This window comes from Cucumis melo, chromosome 2 (assembly GCF_025177605.1).
Source record: "Cucumis melo cultivar AY chromosome 2, USDA_Cmelo_AY_1.0, whole genome shotgun sequence".
Lineage (NCBI taxonomy): Eukaryota > Viridiplantae > Streptophyta > Magnoliopsida > Cucurbitales > Cucurbitaceae > Cucumis > Cucumis melo.
The window spans coordinates 9,786,358-9,803,979 of record NC_066858.1 but is presented as its reverse complement, the minus strand read 5'-3'; the positions used below and the strand labels follow the sequence as shown (position 1 = coordinate 9,803,979).

The 17,622-nt window shown below is 34.3% G+C and overlaps 1 protein-coding gene and 2 long non-coding RNA genes across 7 annotated transcripts; 1 reads left to right on the top strand and 2 right to left on the bottom strand.

Annotated features, from left to right (window-relative positions):
• Positions 1-341: 341 nt before the first annotated feature.
• On the bottom strand, positions 342-1,522 carry LOC103504427 (transcription initiation factor TFIID subunit 12-like). The gene is given in 3 exon segments (XM_051081750.1): positions 342-500; positions 503-1,348; positions 1,495-1,522. Coding segments are annotated over 3 exon segments (978 nt in total). The 3' UTR covers positions 342-396.
• Positions 1,523-2,017: 495 nt separating this feature from the next.
• On the top strand, positions 2,018-5,172 carry LOC103487205 (uncharacterized). Of its 2 annotated transcripts, XR_007819111.1 has the most exons (8): positions 2,018-2,164; positions 2,447-2,500; positions 3,200-3,276; positions 3,573-3,863; positions 3,944-4,086; positions 4,177-4,217; positions 4,323-4,399; positions 4,924-5,172. It is a non-coding gene; the product is annotated as an uncharacterized LOC103487205 (long non-coding RNA). The 2 variants fall into 2 exon arrangements; XR_007819110.1 differs by having other exon boundaries at positions 3,200-3,863.
• Positions 5,173-11,645: 6,473 nt separating this feature from the next.
• LOC103487204 (uncharacterized) lies at positions 11,646-14,662 on the bottom strand. Of its 4 annotated transcripts, XR_007819109.1 has the most exons (5): positions 13,763-14,660; positions 13,347-13,393; positions 13,112-13,270; positions 12,750-12,854; positions 11,646-11,883 (listed from the first exon to the last, which is right to left on the bottom strand). It is a non-coding gene; the product is annotated as an uncharacterized LOC103487204 (long non-coding RNA). The 4 variants fall into 4 exon arrangements; XR_007819108.1 differs by having other exon boundaries at positions 12,750-12,976; positions 13,112-13,393; positions 13,763-14,662; XR_007819107.1 differs by having other exon boundaries at positions 13,112-13,393; positions 13,763-14,661.
• Positions 14,663-17,622: the final 2,960 nt, after the last annotated feature.

Below are 17,622 nucleotides of genomic sequence, written 5' to 3'. Positions count from 1 at the left end.
TCGGTTTAAAACCGACATTAAACACCCTGCTTTTTTAGAACAGACATTAAAGCCCATTTTTATTTTATTTTTATTTTTTAATTTTGTAAAAATTCAACTTTCTCTCTCTTACTTTACTCTTTTCTCAAACCCTCCCCCACACTATTTTTCATCTTTCTCAAATTTCTTTCACCCTTCTCAATCTCGATCACTTTCTTCCCTATCTTCTTCGATAGCTGCTCAATCTCATCACTTTCCGACCGGCTCTACCACTTACTTGAACTACTTGACCACCGCAACCACCGACACAGCCCATGTCGAACTTCCATCTTCACTATCGCTTCTTTTTAGTTACTCTTTTTGTGATAGACACATTTACATACCTTCTAGACTCCAAATTCAGAACTCTGGGAGATGCTAAACTGCAGGTGTTTTTGTTAGACTGCTTTTGGTATTTCCAGCGGCCTGTCCAGCAGAACTTCTGGTACTTGCCATCTCGCTTGCCACAATAGATTTTTTACTGCTGCAAGACGTTCTCTGTGAGTATCATTTGTAAGCGGTTTTCTGAATATCTTAATCTCGTCACTACCAAACCCAGGAAGTGTTAGATTCCAATTTTTTTCAAGATGTAGAAGGATGTCTTTTGCTTCCAATGTAGTAGATTTGCGATGCTTCGCTAATGAGCAACCGAATGTTGTAATTGACTCAACAAACTCTTCTGCCAGATCAACGAGTATATCTTCCACTTCAGGATCCAATCTCTCAGATGGATCGATTTGGTTAACCAATTTGCCAATACTTCTTTTGCTGAGAATTCTACTACAGGGTTCTTCCATTTCTGCAGTTATAGCTCTGCTTGGGGCCGATGCCTGTGCATTATTAGTTTGTGCAGGTGGAAGAGGAGAAGCCTTAGGGTTTGCTCGCCCCTGAGCTCTTGCAGCCTGTTGTTGATGTGGTAAGCCTTGCGAGCTCCTTGATGGTTGAAATTGTTGTGCAAAATGCTCCTGCGGCTGATGTGATTGTGCAGGTTGTTGTTGAGGAGCTGATGAAATTTGCTGCTGCTGAGAAACTGGAGTTAAGGGATGGTTCTGTTGTTGAGGGATATGTGACCTTTGTTGCATAGCAGATGAGTTTGCCTGAGGTCTATATGAAGGTGTTGGGAGCGGAGGTTTTCCTTGTGAGCTAGATGGCAACCATGGTTGGTTGGTGGGTTGCATACCTTGTGATGTGTTTGGCAATGAAGAACTTGGAGAACTTGTTGATGGTACTCTCAAGAGACCATGGAAACTTTGGGAGGCTGAGTTTGGGGTAGATGGCAGCCTAAGAGAAGATTGCACTGGTCTATGCAACCTTAAAAGTCGTTTCTCAGCTAACAGAAGTAAAAGTCATGGAATCTTGATTCGATATGAGCTGTGTTCAGAAGTTTGATGGTATTTATTGTGATGCAGTGTCGTTGGATACACATTGAAGTGTTAAGACCCTTGTAATGCGTGGGGACTATGAAAGAAATCTTACCTTCAATTCCCAAGGAGCATCGTAACATGTAATAGTCCAAAGAGTTTAAAGTTTTTCATTGAAGTGTTGAGAATATTTTACTGTTCAATAATATTTGCTTTCTAGCCTAGCTTGTACATGATAAGCTAGGATTGTTTGGATATGAAGGTACTGCCCCATTATTTGTTTCCATGGTTGTGGATGGTTCCTGCAAGTTCTGATGCAGTCTGAGATTCATTTGTGTTGTTTGTTTCCTTTTCCCTTTCTGTGTTTTGTTTCTTCAGTTTCCCCCTTGAATGTTTAATTCAACACCCAACATTTGACAATATTTCAAATGGAAAATCTTATAGTATTTAACCATATGGAAATTTATGGGATATCTGTACCTGAAATATTTTGAATCGATGGGCCCTCATACCCTGGGTTGTCTCTTAAAAGAACTTATTTTATTTTTTCTTTTTTGTTTCTTTTTTTTTTTTTTTTTTGCTTCTTGGGTATTTATTATCTCCTTACGTGCTAAAATATTCTGAATATCCAAGGGCTCTTGTTGTCATTTTTCTGCAATTTAAAAATCTTTTAAAAATCGCTTATCGAGCTATTGGGTAAACGAACAACAAATGCAATTGGGACCTCACCGGCTTTATCAACAAATAACAACTTCTCAAGCTTCATCCGGCAGCTCAACACTTATGTAAGTTTCAAAATGTCTTCAATAATACTTCTAAGATCGAGTAAATTTAATTTATAGCTAGAATGGTTAGAGGTTCTTATATAAGTTATAAGTTTTTCTTTTTAGTATTTTGTGTGGTTTCTCTAGTTTTGTGAATTCTGGTTTAGAGTTTCTTTAGTTGGGGTGGGGAGTTTTGAAAAGGGAAACTGTCTTTTCCTCTCTCTTTTCTCTCTCTCTGACTTTCATTTTCCCACATCAAATCACCCCCTTAATATTTTTTCTCCTGGCTTTATTGAGTTGTAGGCAAATTTAGGTGGAGAAGGACTATGGTAGCCACAAGATGAATGTAAAATGAAGGTGTGTTTCTCATTGAAAACCCATTACCGCGATATGTTTTTTTGTGACTTTTGTAGGAATAAAAAGAAGAGTAATTTGTGCCCAGAAATTAAGGAAAGTTGCAGCAGAAGAAGGCAAAATGGAAGGGGACCCAAGTTGGTTTTTTTCTCTTTAAGCAGTTGGTAGTTAAAAAGTGTGGGTCGGTCTGATTCTTTGTTTGTTTTTGTGTTGTCCATTTGTGAGAGTTGCTTTGGAATGGTCGATGTTGAGCTTGAGTTTTCATTGTCATCCCACTTTAAAAAAAATCCCAGATATTTCTCCATTACCTTTCACTACCTTATCATATGCAAATGGTATTCATTGGTCATCCCATTACTTTTTTTTTCTTTTCTTTTTGCATTTTCTTATGATGTTTCATGTATTAAAAGAAAGAGCTTTGTGGGTATTATTGGGGGGTTAATGGGTATTTAATTCATATGCCGATGTACATTAAACATGAGTTTGTTTAGTGGTATTTTGAGATTTGTAAATTATGATTTAGATTAGTTTTTTTGTTTAAAATTTGATGCGTTTCTTGTTGGTTTAAAATTTTATTCCAAGAGAGAATGAAAGAAAAAAAAGAAAAACAAAAAGCAAGTCACTTAACAATTATTTGATTTTGTTATGTATAGGCCTTGGAACTTTTCAGAAAACAACAAGTTTATTTTCTTATTTCTACAGATGTGGCTGCTCGAGTGCGAACTCTTTTTGATTTTGTTTCTTGTCTTGTAGATACAATATAGTTGAGAAAAAATCAGGTACATTAATTTTACTGGTATGTTTTTTTGTGACTTTATTTGGCGAATGGAGATTGAGTGATGTTGGCTAATTTGTGACTTTATTTGGCGAATGAATATGGATTTCAGATGGGTTCTTTATACAAATCTCTAAATTGGAAAATATTTGTTGCTAAATGCTTGATTTTTCATAGTTCGGAAAACTCTTTTTTATGCTTTACTTTTGATTTATCAAGTATGGTGCTATGTTGATTAATTTAAGTATGTATGCAGTATGTTTAGTTTCTAGGACATTTCTTAACAATTTTATGGTGCAGGCTACAATATAGTAGACAAAGTCTTTTAAAGTGAGCAACTAATAAATGAGAGTCATAAGGTTTTTATCATTAGAAATGTAAGAAGAAGAGCTAAAGGTATACTAGAAATAAAAGTCATAAGTCATAAGGTCTGTTTAGTTCCTATTTATGTCGTTTGACTCTAGTATATTATGATTGTAGGAATTTTAGAATTGGAGTTGGGAAGAGTTGGCCCTGTACGATCTTGCAGAAATGATTAACTATATAAATTCCTTGACAAACAGGAAAATTTATATTGTTGGACACTCACAGGTCTCATATGTCTTTTACAAGATTGTTAATCTGAAATCGTATATTTTTGCTATGGTGTCATCTTTTATCTTTGTTCGCAGGGAATAATTATGTCTTTTGCTGCTCTTACCCAGCCATAAATAGCCAAGAATGTTGAAGCAGCTGCTCTTTTAAGTCTATATCGTACTTGGAACATATTACTGCTCCATTAGTACGTCTAATGGTTGACACACATCTTGATACGGTATTCTTGGCTTGATATTGTGCAATTACCATTGTCAAGTGATTATATTATTAATAGTAATAAACTTATTCTTTATATTTTGTTCGACAGATAATTCTTGCCTCAGGATTTCATGAACTCAACTTTAAAAGGTTATCATGTTATGCTATGTCCATTTCTAATTTTGTAATGGGTTGCATTTTTAGCTTCACCATAGTTTACAGTACTCATGCCTATGTTTCTGTATGCTATTTCAGCGATTGGGGAACAATCCTTTTAGATAATCTTTGTGATCGGCTTGTTAACTGCATCAATGTTCTTAGTTCAATAACAGGTTCTCTCAATGCAACTTGCTTCATGTTTCTCTTTCTTTTTATTTATTTACTATGTGAAACCTTGACTGTGGAATCCTTACCCAACATACTTGGATGATGCCTTCTTGAATCGGACATGAATCTTTCAATTCATTTGGCTCTCCTCTCACGCTTATTTATTGCTTTTATTTCAATTCATTTGGCTTCGAGCAACTTTTTTATCATTAGAAATGTAAGAAGAAGAGCTAAAACTTTTTTATCATAAAATGTTTTTTTTTTTATTTGGGAAAAGGATTGTATATGATTGCATCTATGGAATATTTCTAATAATAGATTGAAGAGATTTAGGAAAGCCTGATGGCTGAGGTAGACTTTTTTATTTGGAATATTTCTAATAATAGATTGAAGAGATTTAGGAAAGAGAGTTATGTGGATTGGAGTGTGGATATAAAATCTTAAAAACTTTTCATCCTTCTCTGCAATTTTAGTACTTCAAACAGCTTTGTTATTCTATATAAATGGTTTATTTGGACATTGTTTGTAGATAATTGAAGTCATATCGGGTTGAAAGCTAAGCGATTGTGCAGAGATTGCCAAGCGACCGTTGAAAATTGAAGATTGAGAAGGCATTTAGGATTTTTAATTATTTAATTCTTGTATTAGAATCTTTTTTCATGTACTATTGTAGAATGTATATATAAACATAATATTAAGATTTTATTTTGTGTATTCAAATGTAAAAGACAAATATTATAGTTTCTAACATAATATGAATTTGTTGGCGTGTGAAAAACATATTTATCTACATTGATCCAATGTCGGTCTATAGGACAATAATGTGACAATTAAATAAAAATAAATTTGTAAAAATGAATCCAAAAACTAGGCTTTAATGTCGGTTTTAAACCGACATCAAAGTTCAACCGACATTAAAGGGCTTCAATAACACTATCAAAGATGTCGGTTGAAAACTGACAAACCGACATTAAAGAGACCTTTAATGTCGTTTTTAAACCGACATTAAAGACCAACCGACATTAAAGTGTTTCAATAACACCATCAAAGTGTCGTTTTTAACCCGACATTAAAGAGTCCTTTAATGTCGTTTTTAAACCGACATTAAAGGTCTTTAATAACGCTCACAAAGATGTCGGTTGCCATGTGACATCAAAGGCCTTTAATGTCGGTTTTAAACCGACATTAAAGGCAAAATTCTTCTAGTGTGAGAAATAAAGGAAATCTTTGAGAACATCATAATTGAAAGCATTGAAGGCTATCAATTGCAGAGAAAAGCTTAGCTTGTAAAGAGTGCTACAAGGCTTGGTCGGGGATTCAACTATTATGTCTCCCCTATAGTACATTTTGAATATTTTTAGCCTTGGCAGTTTGCATATGAAAATGTCGAAATGTCACACCCTAGGTCAGCGACATAAAAATAAAGACAAGATGTTTTGGGGGTATTTAGACATTCAGCCATAGGCAAACAACGTCCTGGACAAGCATGTTCGTGATATTCTCCCCCATTTAAATAGTTTAACGTCCCTGTTGACCGGCGAAGCTTGAATTCTTCTATTTTCTGCATCCAGATTTCTAGATTTTCGACACGTTCCCAACTAGTTTCTTCTACAAAAAGGTTCTTCCACTTTACCAGATACTCGTGGATCCTTCTTGTGGGTCTTCTGCCCTTTCTTACTCGCTTAGCCAAGATTTCTTCAACATCTTTGTCTTCTTTCTGACTAAGGTCAATGATTGGGCAACCTACGACATTCCGTTGCATGTCTTCAAGATCTTGATGACAAAGTTTTAGGTTACTCACATACATAACTGGATGGATTTTCATCCATGTCAGTAACGCTACTCTTTAAGATGTATTCCTTACCCTTTTTAGCACTTTCATTAGTTTTTTGTATTTTCTGATGAGGCACTGGTCTTTGCGTCCTCAAAATCTGATATGCTCTAGTCGTAGTTTAATGAGGACCTAGTCTTCCACTCGAAGCTCAAGTGGGTGTTGCTTCTTATCTGTCTTTCTTTATCCACCTCGAGTCCTTCTCTAGGTACGCTTGGACGATATTTGTCGTCTGTTTCCACTCCATCGTAAAGTTGTGGGCTTGGGGGTTCTTTCTTACATAGGAAAGATCAACAAGGTGCGCCAATACAGGTTGCCTGCAACAAACAATCTCAAACGGACTTCTCCCGATAGAAGAACTTGTCTGAGCATTGAAACAGAATTGAGCTACATCCAATAGCTGAACCCAATTCTTTTGCCTTGCGTTTACAAAATGATGCAAATATTATTCAAGCATACAGTTAAATCGCTTAATTTGACTGTCGGTCTGCGATGGTAGCTTGAGGATATGTTTTGACTCGTCCCCAAAAAGGTAAATAACTATGTCTAGAAAGAGCCAATGAATCTACCATCCATATTGCTCATTATACTTGCCGAGACTCCCATAACTTAACAACATGGCTGCAGAACAACTGGACCATCAATTTGGTTGAACACAGCTCGATAGTGGGAATGAAGGTGGCATATTTTGAATACTGATCAATGATGACTATGATGGTCTCAAAGTTGCCTACCTTGGGAAGATGGGTAATGAAATCCATAGAAACACTGCATACTGATGCCTTGTTGGAAATGGCAGAGTTTGAGAAGTTCAACAACCTTCGCTTTCTCAATTTTAATTTGTTATCAATTTGTATAGTGCATGACATCATCTCTTCTGTGTGGCCAAAAGTAGCCATTTTTCAGCAAAACGTACGTCCTATGCCATCCAGGATGGCCAACCCATAGAGTATCGTGACACTCATGTAACAATTTCTTCCTTAGGTCCCTTGCTCTAGGGACTACATTCGATTACCGCTTATTACTAATAAGTTATCTTCAACCCAAAACTTACCCGTTTTACCCGCCTTAGCTAAATTCATGACGTTCTAAGTGACGGGATCTTTTTGCAAGAACTCATTAAAGACATTTCGAACTAACCCATCAATCTTACTCGTTTGAAGGTGAGCTAACATGCACATGGCCGCAAGTTCATATTTCTAGCTCAAGGCATCAGCATCCCGGTTGCTCGATCCCTTTTTATGTTCAAATTCGAAATCAAACTCGACCAGAAATTCTTGCCACCTTGCTTGCTTCGAAGTTAACTTTGGTTGAGTAAAGAAGTGGTAGGTAGTACTATTGTCCTTCTTCACAACAAATGTCGAACCTAGTAAATATTGTCTTCAACCCTTCAGGCAATGTACCATTGCAAGCAATTCTTTTTCAGACATGGTATACCTTTTTTAACTGCATTTAGCTTTTGACTTTCGTATGCGATCGGGTGTCTATTTTGTAGGAGAACATTGTCCAATGCATAATCAGACGCATAAATCTCAACCTCGAAAGGTTTAGTCACATCAGCGATCCCATGAACTAGCCCCTCTATCATGGCCTGCTTCAGACCATCGAAGGTAGCATGACATTCGAGGGTCCAACCCCTTTTAAATGTCCTTTTTCAGTAACTCAATCAGCGGACTTTCTCTTTTGGAGAATCCTTCCACGAATCGCTTGTAATAATTAGCTAATCCGAAGAAGGAACGTAATTTCATGACTGATTTTGGTACTGCCCAATCACGTATCACAGTAATCTTTCCTTCTTTCATCCCAATTCGCGCACAATTTATCACATGGCCCAAAAACTTTATTCGTTCTTGCCCAAATGAGCATTTTTCTCTCTTAACATATAGTTGGTTTTCCTTCAATTTTTGAAAAATCCTTTGAAGGTGGTTCTTTTGTTCCTCTATGGTTGAGCTATAGACCACTATATCGTCTAGGTAGACCATGATAAACTTGTCAAGATATTCATGCAAGACCTGGTTCATTAGTGTACAAAAAGTTGTAAGGGCGTTGGTAAGACCAAATGGCATTACGAGGAACTCAAACGCTTCATATCTTATGATACAGGTTGTCTTAGGCTCATCTCCCTCTGCAATTCTTACTTGATAATATCCCAACGATAGGTCTAGCTTTGAAAAAAACTTCACCCCATGGAAGCGGTCAAACAGGTTAGTGATTATGGGAAGCAAATATTTGTTACGAATTGTTAGCTTGCTCAAGGCACGATAGTCGATACACAACTGTAAACTCTCATCCTTCTTCTTCTAGAAAATGATTGGGGCCTCATACAGTGCTTTTGCAGGCCTAATAATCCTGCACTCAATAACTCATTTAATTGTTTCCAAAGTCCAACTAACTTCAGTGGCGTCATATGATAAGCATTTTTCGCATGCAGTTTTGTCCCTAGCAGTAACTCAATCTCATAATCAATCATCCTTTGTGGTGGTAAAGACTTGGACGAGTTGTTAGGCATCACATCAGGATACTTCTTTAGGACACACAGAATGTCCTTAGGGACTGTCTCCCTCGAGATTTCCAACAAATCAAGTGGGATGGCCATAAACGTTAGTTCGTGTTGAGTGAGACCTTTCTTCAATTGTTAGTGAATGTCAGTCTATACAACGGTGGGGGCAAACCTAGTGATCACTAGACATTTGACTAAAGGCATTGGTATCACCTGATGTTCAAGTAGAAATTTCATTCCTAGTACCACATCAAAGTCATCCATCTTTACAACAAAAATCTACAAGGCTGTTCCATCCTCCCAACTTTATCATTGTTCGTTTCACTAGTTCGATGATAGGTATGACAGCAAAATTCATGACTTTCATTCTCCTTGTATCCATCTCCCAATAGACATTTAATCACCTAGCTTCAGCCTCTGTTATAAAATTATGAGTTACACCGAAATCAACCATAGTGCTCTTTGACGGTTTCTGGTTGATCCCGATGTCAACATACAATAGACCCCTTCCCATTGGTGTACTTGTCTCCCCCACATTCTTCTGAAGAGACAACTGGAATTTTAAGGCACCCATTCTAGGGTTATCATCTTCCTCTGTCTGGCCCACTTCCCCTTTTATTTGACCTAGTTTAACGTTTGAATCTAAGGCTAAAAAGGCCTGAAATTCCATTCCTAGTACCATATCAAATTTAAATTCATTTGCAGATAGATGAGGATAAACAAAAATCACATTCTATCTAGATAGACAAATATCACAGTCTATCTAGGTAGGTAAATATTAGCATCTATCACAGTCTATCTGTTATTATAGGTACATGCAATGCTTTAGAAATGGGTGATAACAATCATTTAAAGTTTTGCTTTTGGCTTTTGGTGCATCAATTGAGGAGTGGAAATATTGTAAACCTATCATTTCTATTAATGAGACGTTTTTTAAGTGTAAGTTTGGTGGCATCTTATTAACAGCCTCATCACAATATGGTAACAATCAAATTCTCCCTCTTGCTTTTGCCATTGTAGCTTCTGAAAATGATGCATCATGGACATGGATTTTTTAGAAGATACGAGGTAATTTTTCAGAGCGAGCTAATTTAATCATTGTTCCTAATAGGCATCTTAGCATCGCTAAAGGAGTTTTAAGAGTGTTTTATGATGACGAGTATTGTGTGTGCACAATACATCTTTTAAGTAATTTAAAACTCCATTTTAAGGATCCACTACATGATAAATATTTCTTTAGTTGTGCATTTGTCTACACTGTTAATGAAATTGAGGAGCACATGATGTGTATGGAGTCAGTTAGTCCAAATATCAAAGATTATCTTATTAGTATTGGTTTTAAGAAGTCATCTCGAGCATATTCACGAAAATGAAGGTACAGAATGATGATATCAAATTGTGCAGGAAGTGTAAATTCAATGTTTAAAGATCTTAGAGAACTATATGTGGCTACCATGCTTAGTTCAATTAAAGATGTATTACAAAAGTTGTTTTATGAACGAAGTAAAGTTACTTTTGCAATGAAGAGTCATTTGACTTCTTGGGCTGAAAACGTGTTGTGTTTGAAACATGAAAAAGTCAAGAATATTATTGGTAAGAAATGTTTTCTTTTATGTTTGTATCTCGAACATCTTTGTCTATCTGATAGAAAATGATAGCATTTTATCTATGCCTATCTAAGATAAACATAGATAGATTGCTATCGGTATCTATATGATATATACAGAGATTGAAATCTATCTGTGCCTGTATTAGATAGATAGAGATAAATGGATATCTTTGTCTATCTATGTCTATTTGTGCATGTTTATTCTTTTTTTTTTTTTTTTTAATTTTCCTTTATTTTTCTTATGTATTATGTTGATTCAATTAATATGATTGAATATAAAGTAATGGATGGAAATCAACAGTTCATTATAAAGTTAACACATGAGATGTTGTAGCTGTCGAGTATGAGATGCTGAAGAAATTCCATTTTGCATGCGCTTGCTATTCTACAAATACTTAATTTAGATACCTATTCTTATGTATCTGAGTTTTATTATAGAGAAACGCTATCAGCAACATAAAGTGGTTGTATTGAACCTACTGAAACTCATTTAGATTGGAGAGTAGAAGGTGTTGTCATGAAAACATTACCTCCAGTCTTGAAACGTCAAGCTGGAAGGTCAAGAAAACAAAGAATTCCAGTTGTATGTGATTTTAATAGTTCATCAAGATGTTCAAACTATAATCGTAAATGGCATAATAGTAGGACTTGCAAGAAAAGTTTGAACAATTAATAATAATGTGTGATTTTCTTCATTCATTCTAATACATGTATGACATTGGAGTTGGTGAATGACTACAAAGATCATGGAGATTTAATAACATGATCCTTTAGATTTAGTTAAGAGATCGTTTACATGTATCAATAGGACCGTTTAGAGTTTACTAAACGATCGTGTGATATGCACCACACAATCGTTTCACTACTACAAAACTGGATTTACTTGACGTTTTCTACCTGTCAAGTATTGGTTTACTTGATGCTTTTCTATGTGTCAAGTAATCCAGTGTCAAGAATAAGAGAGGTTTACTTTACAGTTTTTAAGCGTCAAGTATAAGTATACTTAACACGTAAGAAGCGTCAAGTATATAATTATACTTGACAGTTTTTATGCGTCAAGTAATCCGATGTCAAGAATAAGGAAGTTTTTTCTTTTGACAATTTTTAAGCGTCAAGAATAAACAATTCTTAACACATTTTCCATGTCAAGATTTTTTCTTTCAAATAAAAAATTGTACAATTTGAAATATTCGTATAATTATACTGGACATCTGTTTTAAAGTCCATTTGCACACATATAAGTAGAGCCTGTGAGATTACACAAAGTTGCTAAACTGCGCATATTAATTGAACAATTGAATCAACACAAACTTTTCGTCAAAGAACTAATAATTTAACAAATTGCATATATCATTGAACCATACATATAGTTGGTCATTACATACTTAATTACAATAGCCCAAACTTCTACCATGTGAAGAAATTGTTTTACCTAGCTTTATGCCTAACATGAAAAATCTCAAAGTCTGTAAAATGTAAATATGTGGAAAAGCTAACGTTTGATCTATGCTCTGGATTCTTTCATAACATGCCCTTAATAAGTGTTTTCCTGCATGTAAAAAAGAGCAAGGGTTTCAACATTAGACTACATAAGAAATCAAGAATTAAGTCATCTCAATGTATGAAGTTAGTTCTTCAAGCATGTATTATCTCTTCATTAAGAAAATACGTATATATGCTCACTATAATGTGCAACTATGATCATGAATGCAAAATAATATATAAATAAACCTACAAGTCTATTTGTGCACAACTATTGTGCACAACAAAAAATTTCTACAAGTCTTGGACCAAAAGTATGTGCATAACAAAAAATTATAAGATACAAACCAACAAATTATAGGAGGGAAACATGTCTAAAGCAACAAATTCATTACCATTGAACTCAATAAATGGCTTCAAAGTATTATGACACTACTCAAATGGATGACCAAACATTCTAAAACAAGAGAAAGAGCAATCAAAACAACAATTGCCAAAACCTAAAATCAAGATCTTCAGATCAAGTCGGGCATAGGCATGAGTAAATAATAGAAAATGGGATAAAAACTAATAAAGCATGCAAATGAACTTTTTAAAATAAGCTAATGTAAAACTAAAAGATGAATAAAGGATGCCAAATTGAAATAAAAACTTAAGAAATATGTTATTGATTTAGTATACACTCGAACATAGAAATGTCAAACACTACAACTGGTCAATGGACGTCTAATCAACTTACAATTCTAACTTTTACAATACATTCATATTGGGCCTAGTAGCAACTACTATAAATCTCCACACACAAACTTTTCAATTAGGTAACTTTTATTTTACAGATCTAAAAAATTTCATTTTAAACAAGCCATCCAACATGAGTACACATAATATTATGTAAGACTTCATTAATGCAAATGACAGTCGTAGAAGTCTTACATGAATTCGATCACAGAAAATTAATTCGATTAAACCGCACAAGAAATGCTAAGCAATGCTTCAACATGGAAGAAACTCCTACTTAGCTTCTCTTTTGTATCGCACCTGTAATGCGTCCAATATGTATATATATATACACATAAGAAAATACCCAAAATGGAGTAGAATAAATAAATATAAGAACCAAATTGTGTAAACCCAATTGTGTGGAATAAACACCAAAAGCCCTACAAAACAAAAGCAGTAGAAGATAGAATAACACAAAGGGATGAACGTGTAACTTGTTCCAATACAGTTGAAACTTATTTATAGTCAATTTTAAATTTTAAACTTATTGATAATGATATTAATTTACAATTTACCTTTCCAAAAAGATTCATTCAACATATCTTGTAGGTTTTTCAGGAACTAAAGAAGATGAAACTGAAAGCTTTATCTTTGCATTACAGAAGTGGATTGGGTAGTGGCTTCAGCTAGTTTTGCTGTTCCAAATTTCTCTGCTGACGATGCTTCTTCAGCCGCTATAACATTGAACATAAATCTAAAAACTTCTAAAATATTTGAAAATGCTCATGCAAGGAAAAGTTAAAATCATACACTGGAATCCATCCCATATGCTATCATCTGTGGAAACTACTGTTGAACTATTATCGAATGGGTCATCAAAGGATAACATGTTAAAAAGATTAGTAACATACAAATATAGATAATAAATCCATCAGAAATTTCTTATCACATTGAGTAGCAAGGTTTAGATTTTAAACAATAGTTCTCTTAACCTTAATTGAATTGAAGCAATACTATATAACTTATACATGTTTAGTTCTCAGACCAAACAAACCAACATTAGTCATTACAAAATGTGCTATTGATAAACTATAAAATAATACATATTCTTTTAATTTTGATTGCATAACCTTTGAAATAAGCACAATTAAACATGTAAAAGTTCATTTAGCAGTAAAGAAGCAATATTATAAAATGAATTTCTAGCTATATATATGCTGACCCACTTCTTTTCGACGACCTTTGTCCATGAAAAGCAACTTTTCCTCTTATACTCAAGCTGGTGATCTTCTCTCCCTTGCATTTTTTTATTACACAGCTTCCATCTCTCAGTTGGTTTAGGACAAACTCCAAAAGCATGTACTAAAAGTTTCATTTCATTAAACCCCATTTTTCGAGCATATAAGCCAAAGAAGGAAACTAAAACTCATCAAAGAATAGGAAATAAAACATGGGTGTGATAGATTTAGTTTAGAATTTACCCCTAAACTCTATTTTTCTTTGGTGTGCGTCAGAAATCTAGCAATTGGGCAGCGTTGAGAATGTGACTGAGATCCCAATAGAGAGAAATTGAAAGAAAGGAATGAGAAGGATGGTGAAGAGGAGATAGGTAAGTCGTCATGGGGGTAGGTGAGAGGCAATAAATAAATTAGTACAAAAGAATTAGGGAGGGCCAGCCATGATTGATTGTCCTTGAAAAGCAAACGTGGAACGGTTTAATCAAATAATTGAGCTCAAATATTAGGGCGGTAGGCGTGGTTCGTAGTTGCTAGTCGTTAGCGTGGTTTGTGGTTCGACATGGTTCGTAGCCGTCAGTCGACGGTGGAAACTAGAGCACGATTGATAGTGAACAGATCGTGGGGAAGAAGAAAAGAAAGGTAAACTCGTGTAAGGAAGAGAACTTACGATCGAGTCACATCGACTGGGGCGGAGTCATGAACTTACAGCGGTGGAGGGAGTTGGAGTTGCCAACGTGCGGCGGTGGGCACTAGGATACGCAGTTAAGAGAATAGGATTTGGAAATTTTGTGGAGAAAGGAAGAAGAAAGGAAAGAAAATTGTGGGAATGGAGAGAGGTTGGAAAGAAATTTTGGCAAAAAGATAAAGAAAATATTATTTTAGAGAAAATAGGGAAAAAATAGGTAATTCATGACATTTAAAAAATGTCAAACGAATAAAACAATACTTGACAATTTTAACATGTCAAGTGTTGAGAAAAAAATTGAAAAAGTATGCATTTTTTAGCTTTTTCATTATTTTTGACGCTTTTTTATTTTACTTAACAGTTTTAATTAAAAGCGTCAAGTATTTCTAAACTACAAGCGTCAAGTAATGTTGTTTTTGTAGTAGTGTTTTGGCTTGATAATTGTATGTTTAAATTTTAGTCACGAGATCCTTTTGACTCAAGTACGTGGTAGTCTATGATGAGTCTTATTAACACGATCGAATTCGTTTATTTACGCGATCATGTAGACATTGCAAGATAATCAAACACAATCGTTTAGACTTTTATTGTGATATATGTACACGATCTTTTAGACCTATATACACGATTGTTTAGATTTATGTACATGATCGTTTTTATATATTTACCTGATTTTTTTTTAATAATATCTAAACAAATACAAACATTCAGTCAAAAGGTGATTAAAATTAAAAAGTAAAAATTGTACAAGTATATCATAAACTAAACAAACATTTTATTTACCAAAATAATCTATTTGCTAAAAATTCTACCACATATTATTGTCTAAACAGTTTCATGTTTTTAATATGTAGACAATTACGATTTGAATTTGTTACAAGGCATTCAACAAATTTAGTACAAAAAATCCTACAATTTAATAAAAAACCGTATTGCAATGTGTTTTTGGATCTAATTATTGGCCAAGGGCCGAATTTGAAATTTTGTACTGTTTCGGGTAGTCCAACAACTATTGCCAGTTAGGGGATGCATCATACAGATATTGCAAGAACTTCATCAACAAGTTCTTTTTAAATATAGTTGGGGATAGAGTCAAACACAAAAATCTTGTAGTTCCTTGTGTCAGCTGCAATAGCCATTAAGTGTTTCTGATGTTGATACAGGAAATGATGTAGTCAACACCTGCCCACTGTACTTTATCTGAGACTTCACCAAGAGCGAAATTAAAATAGTAAAGTAAATCTTTTTCCGTCCATGTAACTATGTATGCAGTTATGGTTGACCATTCAACCTTCTCTTTGTCTGGTGTGGACACACGATCATAAAAAATTCGTTCATGAATTGCTGATTCTTTGTTGATGCTAGACTTAAAGAACAAATAAAACAATTTAGTCAAAATATGATTATGCAGTTTAATTTGTGTACAAACAAAAAAAGGTTGAAGAATAACAACTAACCACATGATACAATAACGCAAAATGAGACTGTAAAGATGCTTTCTTGATAACATCTTATCCTGCACATGATACAATAACGCATCCATGGTCTATAAAAATACAAACGATCATTTACCAAATACAAGCGATCACTTATCAAAATTCAAGCGATCGCTTATCAAATACAAGTGATCGTATACAACATTCTTTTTTAAAGTAAGTGATCGTGTATTATGTGTCACCATGTATCAGAGACGACGCGGAGTCGCCATCGATCTTTTTTTATAGTGTGATTGGACACCAAAATAAAGTAAATAATTATAAATAAAATAAAAAATGATCTGTGAAAACATTAAAGTTGAGTTCGGGAGTCATTTGTGTACGGGGAAGGTGGTAGCACCCCATAACACCTGTTTAGAAACTGGTCGCCAAATTTAATGTTTTGAATAAAATTCATTTTAAAAAAATATTTTTTTATGTTTTATTTCATTGCTCACGACTCCAATATTTGAAGCAATAATCCCATAAAATAAGTAGGATACGTTCTACTAATTAGACTATATTGAGGAAAAATTAATCACCTTAAGAGAATGAGAAATCATCACAATTTCTCAAATTCCATCATAGGCTAGTCTTCGAATAAAGTTTATTTTTTAAACATTGATTAAACTCATTGTTTCTTGGGATCAAATATCGGACTGCCAAAGATATTGATCCCTCACCTCAAGAATCTAGAAATAACAAACTCCCATAAATTTCTAGATTCCATCGTAGGCTTTTTTTAGCGAAATTGATGTAAGTTATTACAAAACCGTTGATTAGGAAATCTTATATTTAATTTTGAGTTTTAAAAGAAAACATAAAAAAAATAATTTAAAGCAAAAAAAAATTCTAAATGGTTTAAAAAGGAAAATAAAAATATTTGTGGTGATAGTTGCACAACAGAAGTAACCCCACCAACATTTGCATTGGACTGAAGCAATGGTGATGAGCTTGATCGCAAACTATTCAAGTCATCGTGATCCGATGACTGATTGTTCATATCATCAGTAAGAGTATTGGTGTCATTGCTGTTACAATCTAGGATTGGTTCATCCTCCTCAATATCCATGTTATCATCCCCTCGAATTCGACTCTCTTTAAAAAATTTCTCTTGGGGTGATAGCTTCAGTTTAGGTAGAACAACAATCTGTAATGATATAATCAAATGATTGTTAATACATTGTTTATCAAAATGAGTCTTAAACTGACCCAAAAAAAAAAAAAAGAACAAACAAACAGGGAAAAAAATCACTTATGGTAAAGGATTGTTGAGCACAGGATACACGATCTGTTACCCAAGATAAATGATCTTACATTAAGGTAAACGATCATCTATCAAAAGATACAAGATCACATTCTCAATGTACATGATCGTTGACGCAAAAGGTACACGATCGTGCAACTTTTCAAAACGATTGTTGAGAATTTATACTTACACTTTTGTTATGGAATATATTTTTCTCCAGCATTTGGTAGGATGGAGCTTGTGTACAACTCCACCTCAATACTCTAAGGATTGATCCCTTTCTGTTTTTTCTAGCTAGGTTTTAACTTGCAGTTCGGAGTGTTTCAAAAGCTCACACCTATAACACTTAAACAAATATGTTAATGTTTGATGTTTAGTTTGTATTTAACTAAAATATATAAATAAATAAAAATCACCTGAAAAGAAAGCACATAGCCCT